The sequence below is a fragment of the Porites lutea genome, chromosome 5 (assembly GCF_958299795.1).
Source record: "Porites lutea chromosome 5, jaPorLute2.1, whole genome shotgun sequence".
NCBI lineage: Eukaryota > Metazoa > Cnidaria > Anthozoa > Scleractinia > Poritidae > Porites > Porites lutea.
The window spans coordinates 15,744,770-15,751,808 of record NC_133205.1 but is presented as its reverse complement, the minus strand read 5'-3'; the positions used below and the strand labels follow the sequence as shown (position 1 = coordinate 15,751,808).

Below are 7,039 nucleotides of genomic sequence, written 5' to 3'. Positions count from 1 at the left end.
AAGGGGCGGGGATTTGATGTCTGAGACTATCCCCATGTCGGGCTTTTGATCGTGCGAAGCGACCCCAGGGTCGGGACATTTGACTTTGACCGACAGAAGCCTGGTATTCCTGGTATCAATTCAGAAGCAGTTACGAAGTCCGTTCCTCGAGTCTTTCTGAAAGTCACACTGTTGGAGAAAGGTATGAAGTTTTCATTTGTTTTAATCGCCATAATCCGATACTTTCAACTGTCATCTAAACAGATAATGTCTATTTTAAGAAAGTTTTTATCTTCAAGTTCCCATCTGATTGTAAAACTCAATTGAAATCTAATTCCTCCATGAAAGTCAGAGGATTTTTTACGAGTCACTGATCTGACCTGTTCCAACGTGTTGAGCAGATGTTATAAAGCATTTTACGTTTCATTAATGTAATATAAACAACATGGTCAGTCTTCCTGGAGTGATTTTGTTGTTCAAAATAAGAAATGCTGGTGGAGAGAGAAAATACTTAATTACAGCGAGTAACTTAACGGAGCTTACGTTAACCTTAAATAAAAGTAGTAAGAACGTACTTTTGAAATGTTTTTTTATTCGTTTTATTTTGTATTTTAGTATTGTTTGTTTAGATTTTTTCCCCTGGGGTGGGGTCTTTTTTGACACTTTTGATTGACCTTTCGTTTCCCACCCAGGGGCATTGGATCAAAAAATTTTAAAATTTGTCAAATCCCCACCCCTTGCCCTCACTCCCCCCCCCCCCCCCCCCCCCCACCACGGGGTTTACATTGATAGGTGGATAAGTAGACGTGATGAACTTAATTTGACATTTATCTTCTTAGTAGCCTATCATTTTGTTTTGCCATGTATTCAAGTCTCGCATATGTAACGTTCATCTTTGATCTGTATTCATTTTTCTTTTATAGCCCCAGTTGAAGGTTTGTATTGCAAACCGAAATATCGGGCAAATATAATTCACTACTTTATCATGTTTATTTTTGTTTTCTTTCTTTATTTTTTTTTCTATCACTCTTCCTGCCGTAAGGATCAGTTTACTGTTTTAAATATGAAATTTGGTTTTTGAAGTAAACGTATTTCTTGAGGGGGAGAGATGGAGCATTTTATTGGGATAAATGGGATGTGACATCGTTTTTTCGGCAGTAATAAGCGCTAGCAGTCTAACGGTATTTTCACGCCGCACGTACCGGATACGGAAATGGTGGTTTGCGTGTCAGCGTAGCGCACGATATCACCAGAACGAGGCAAGGCCGCTATGTAACTAGCGAGCACGGTTTGATGACGCAATTTTCATTTTTCTGCAACTGTTGTGTCGCCAGAGAATTTTGATTTTCTCCGCACTAAAATGCCTGCTCCAGCCGTAGGAATCGATCTTGGAACTACCTATTCTTGTGTTGGTGTTTTCCAACACGGGAAGGTTGAAATAATCGCTAATGATCAAGGAAATCGAACAACTCCCAGTTATGTCGCCTTCACTGACACGGAAAGACTCATTGGCGACCCGGCGAAGAACCAAGTCGCTCTCAATCCCTCAAATACAGTTTTCGGTGAGTTGTTTTTTCAGGAGACTTCTGCTTAATCTCAAACGAAATATAGTGATTTTCCACGTTACATAGATGTAACCTCCATACAAAAGAAGGTCATTTTTTTTCGGCGCCGGTGATCGGTCGCCATACTCTTTTGTGTTGGTTAGATGCAAAGAGGCTCATCGGACGAAAATTTAACGAAGGAACTGTTCAAGGCGACATGAAACACTGGTCTTTTAAGGTAAATCAATTATCCTCAAGGTTAAACCTCAAGTATTAAATAAGAATGATTTCAATCTGCTCAATGCTTGCAAAAATCCACTTTCACTTTCAGGTTGTAGACGATGGCGGAAGACCAAAAATTCAAGTTGAACACAAAGGCGAAACTAAAACGTTCTTTGCCGAAGAGGTATTTGACCCTTCCTTTTTGCTTGAGTATTTCTCAAGATGAAAGGTAAGCTTTAGTAACTTATCTGCCACATACCTCGCTTATCGTACATGTTCGTTGTTTTACATGACAGATTTCTTCCATGGTTTTGACCAAAATGAAGGAAACAGCAGAGGCGTATCTGGGTGATAAGGTCACTGACGCTGTTGTCACTGTGCCGGCTTATTTCAATGATTCACAGAGACAGGCAACCAAAGATGCCGGTAAGAAGTCTAAGAACTAAAACTGGACTAGACTTTCAGTCAAGTGTAATGAAAATAATTTGTTAAAAGTATCTGTGGGGTTTTATTATTATTTTTTATTTCCTACTTGCTACATATGTATTACAGCAACAGATAGCTCCTCTGTAGAAAGAACGTGCTATGAAATATATGTTTTGTCTCTGTTAAACCCTGCCTGGAAGGGGTTGTGCTTTCTATATACCTGCCAACTCTCCCGGTTCTCCCCGGAGCGCAGGTCTCCAATAGGGTTCTTCAATCCCGTAATCCTGACCTGAAATTCCATGCAATCCCGTAATCCCAAGGGTATTCCACCTCCTGCGCATACTTTCAATCCCGAATCTCGTCTTGATTTTGCTTTAAAATCCCGAATCCTAAGCTTCAGACAAGGAAAATCCCGGATCCTGAAAAACCTATTTTCCTACCAAAGCCTTTTTCAAAATTTTTTCATTAATTTCGTTTCTTTTTTTTTGAGATTTATTTTCAAAAAAGAAAATAAAACAAGAAGTGGATTTGGTTCTCTTGTTTGAGCTGTTCTCGATTCGATCAAAAAACATAAAACAGAGCAATCAAATTGATATATATTTAATGAGTATCATAATTGGTCAGAAATCAACCAATCAAATTGCACAATTCATTGTAGAAAGGAGGCCACAAGGCGGCCAAGTGAGCGACAGTCTTTATTCTGCATTATATTAAATCGAAGGACTTTTTGAAAGTCTACTCAAGCGCAAGGAATGGGTCTCACCATTAGACAGTGGATTATTAAATAATGCTGTCCAAGGTTTAAACCCAGGAGTAATTTATAAGTAGGTGGAGCATGATGGTTTAGGTGAGCATAGTCCTGAATAAGCAGTCATCCCCTCCCCCCCCCCAAAAAAAAAACAAAACAAAGAAAAAATTGACCCTAATGACAATGAAAATGAAATGACTAAGCACTAAAAAGAGTCTCCCCCAAAAGACTGAGTTTCCTTATTATTTTGAAGGAAGTTGCAATGAACAGATAAAACTCCTGCATGTGTACATCGTGGGTGCGTCTTTCCCTTTTATTATTTTTTATTGATTTGTTTCCAAATAAACTTACAACCTGATGAACATGGTGAAAATTAAATAGGTGCCCAGCCTCAAATAAGAGCCCACCTTGAATAAACGCCCAATCTCAAAGTCCAGAAATTAAATGAGTGCCCTGAGGGTCCTAGCCTCCTACACACACACATTAAGACGGAATGCACAGGGAAATTTAGTAATATTAACTTTCAGTTGACCAAAGGCTTGTACCAGAATAATTTAACGGATATTCCATTCTTTTTTACATTGTAATTAGTCATCTGTAAAAACACCAACAAAAATTTCTAATGGGAGTCCAAGAAATGAATGTCAAATTTCACGAAAATTGTGGAAACACAGGTAAAATTCTAAAATTTCATGTGTAAGATGTAATTTTGTGAAATTTGACATTTATTTTCTCGGGCTCCCATATGAAATTTTCTTTGGTGTTATTACAGATGACTAATACTACATCTTTAGCCCTTGAAAAATGTTAAAAAGAATGGGTTATGCTTTCAATATTATTCGGGTACAAGGTTTTTGTCCACTGAAAATTAAAATTACTCAATTTCCTGGTGGATTCCGTCTTAATTCTTTGGGGTTTGTCACACATTCCTACCCCTCAATCATGATTCATTAGGGACGACTTCTGTGGAGCCAAAAGAACGTCTGCCTGGGAGGCTACAGGGTCCTTAATCAAATTGAATGCTTTCCTAACAAAGGGGAAATTTTGCCTCCGTCTAGAAATCTTGGAAGCATTTTCAGTGGGTCTTGAAGCCCCGTTTTGAGGTGATTTTTGCATCTCTGAGTCTCAAATTTTTTTTTTTTGCTGATAGGTCTCAAAGTCTCGAATTTGTTGTTGTTGTTGTTTTTTTAATTTCCATTTGGTCTTCAGGAGTTAAACTTTTTAGGGTACATGGGTACATCTTATTGAACTGAGTTATAGTGGATTAAACAAGAGAAAGCAGTATATTGGTGGGCTTCGGTCAGCTTTCATTGGTGTTGTTGGTCTTTTTATTTAGTTTTAATTTATTTGTACTTACCATTTTATACCCCTAAAAAAGGTCACAATGGTACAAGCTATTTAAGCATATAAAAAATATTAAACCTAAATTCAATTCTGACAAGGGTGACATACAAGAAACTGCAACACCACAAAAAATTTCACTTCCAAAACACAGTGGGCTCAAAAGCACAAACAACACACATCATACTGTTTGAGGTCACTGTAGTACTACAAGGTGGGGTTTTATTTACAAAACTGCAGCCAAAAAAAGTGAGTAACACCAATTATCTCCCTCAAGAATGGGACTTGTGATTTTGTTCCATGCAGTGCATTATTATCAAGTGACATCAGAAACTCATAAGGGGTTGAACAACCCCTTATGAGTTTCTGGTGACATATAATTTTAGTTTTTCATTTTGAACTTCGAAAGGATTAGCAAGAGTTCTAAAACTAGCAACTCAGAGAGCCCACTGTGCATTTTGCATGTAAATTATCCATATTTTCCATTCCATGTTGGAAAGAGGCACATGACAAAATGTCTTTAACAGTTACCGTTATATGAATTATTATTGTTCTGGAGTATTGCTTTTACTGGACAGATTAGCTTTGCAAATTACTTTTTCATGGCTATAACAATTTTCTGTAATCTGCAAGTTCACTCATGTTATCATTATAATTTTTGTTTCTATATACACTATTTTCATTGTTTTGATACTTTTTTTAAGTTTAGAAACATTTGGTTAATTTTTTTTGCAACTGTGCATTACTGAAGTCACTATCATTATTAAATTTTATTCCTGATTTGAACTGACTTTTAACTGGTCTACTTTATTACAATGAGCAAAGGTGTACAAATCACCCTCTCGCCCATAGAGAGTTGAATCATTCAGCTAATTTAGCATGACCAGTGTTTGACTGAGGATCTATTGTTTACCTGAATTTGGTCACTTTGCCAGTCTAGCAGACAAATAAATCTCAACAGCGTTAATGTTGTTTTATATTTACCACATTGAAGCAATTTTATGTTTTTCTTCCTCTCTTTAAAGAATGCTTTGATACAAAAGTCATACCACCCCTCTTCTCTCTCTTACTCCTCCTTTGCCCATAACCCCTTTCTCCTTTTGAATGTACTCTTCTGGTCTACCATATAAAGCTGAACTTGCTACAAGTCTCTATCACTTCTTTATTCAGGCTGATTATTCTTCAAGAAAATCTGTTATCTATGACTTGCACGAAACATTTAAATAACGTACCACAATCTATTCTTTACTTAGGAGTAATTGCTGGTCTCAATGTTCTTCGCATAATCAATGAACCCACCGCTGCAGCCATTGCTTATGGACTGGACAAAAAAGTTGGTGGTGAGAGGAATGTGCTCATTTTTGACCTGGGTGGTGGTACCTTTGATGTTTCCGTTCTCACCATCGAGGATGGCATCTTTGAGGTCAAATCAACAAGTGGAGATACCCATCTTGGAGGTGAAGATTTCGACAATCGTCTGGTTGACTTTTTGAAGGGAGAATTTAAGAAGAAAAACAAGCAAGATATCTCTGGCAACAAGCGGGCGATGCGCCGTTTGCGAACAGCCTGTGAAAGGGCCAAGAGGACCCTGTCTTCAAGTCATCAAGCAAGCATTGAGATTGACTCACTTTATGAGGGCATCGACTTTTATATCACCGTAAGCCGTGCCAAGTTCGAGGAACTAAATACTGATTTGTTCCGTAGTACTTTGGAACCAGTGGAGAAGGCGCTGAGGGATGCAAAGTTGGAGAAATCTAAAATCGATGAGATAGTTCTGGTTGGTGGCTCTACTCGCATTCCCAAAATTCAAACGTTGCTGTACGAATGCTTTGATAGGAAGAAGGAGCTAAACAAGAGTATCAACCCTGATGAGGCTGTAGCTTATGGTGCGGCCGTACAGGCAGCTATCCTGAAAGGAGACAAACATGAAGCTGTGTCGGACCTCCTTCTCTTGGATGTGGCTCCCTTGTCCCTTGGAATCGAGACAGCTGGTGGTGTAATGACACCTCTCATCAAACGCAACACCACCATTCCTACGAAGAAGAGTCAGACCTTCACCACGTACTCTGACAACCAGCCTGCTGTGTTGATCCAGGTGTTTGAAGGCGAACGCGCAATGACAAAGGACAATCATCTTCTTGGAAAGTTTGAGCTGACCGGCATCCCTCCGGCTCCACGTGGTGTACCACAGATTGAAGTCACATTTGATGTTGATGCCAATGGAATTATGAATGTTTCTGCCAAAGATAAGAGCACTGGCAAAGAAAACAATATTGTCATCACAAATGACAAGGGTCGTCTGTCCAAAGAAGACATTGAACGCATGGTCAAAGAAGCGGAGAAGTTTAAGGCGGATGATGACAAACAAAAAGACAAGGTTCAAGCCAAGAACAGTCTGGAGAGCTATGCCTACCGTATGAAGAGCACAATTGAGGATGACAAAGTGAAAGACAAGATCAGTGAAGAAGACAAGACAGTCATTGCAGATAAATGCAAAGAAGTGATTGAATGGCTGGACCAAAATCCATCTGGTGAAAAAGAAGATTATGAAGCTAAACAGAAGGAGCTAGAGAAGGTTTGCAACCCTATTATCACCAAGCTTTACCAGGGTGCTGGCGGTGCTGGTGGAATGCCAGGTGGACCGCCTGGTGGTATGCCTACAGGAGGGTTTCCAGGTGGAGCTCAGCCTGATAGCGCAGGCCAAGAATCTTCTGGTCCCACCATTGAAGAAGTTGATTAAATTACTTGCTAAAAAAACTTTGTAACCCGAGTTTTGGTG

General features: G+C 39.1%; 1 protein-coding gene across 1 annotated transcript in view; it reads left to right on the top strand.

Moving 5' to 3' along the window:
- The first annotated feature begins 1,263 nt into the window (after window positions 1-1,263).
- Window positions 1,264-7,039, top strand: part of LOC140936258 (heat shock cognate 71 kDa protein-like) — a 6,274-nt gene continuing 498 nt past the window's right edge. The window contains exons 1-5 of the mRNA XM_073385697.1: window positions 1,264-1,541; window positions 1,688-1,761; window positions 1,855-1,929; window positions 2,042-2,171; window positions 5,514-7,039. The exon at window positions 5,514-7,039 is cut by the window's right edge and continues 498 nt beyond it. Of these exons, the coding sequence (XP_073241798.1) occupies window positions 1,340-1,541; window positions 1,688-1,761; window positions 1,855-1,929; window positions 2,042-2,171; window positions 5,514-7,000 (1,968 nt within the window). The 5' untranslated portion in view covers window positions 1,264-1,339 and the 3' untranslated portion in view covers window positions 7,001-7,039. The remainder of the gene's footprint in view (window positions 1,542-1,687; window positions 1,762-1,854; window positions 1,930-2,041; window positions 2,172-5,513) is intronic.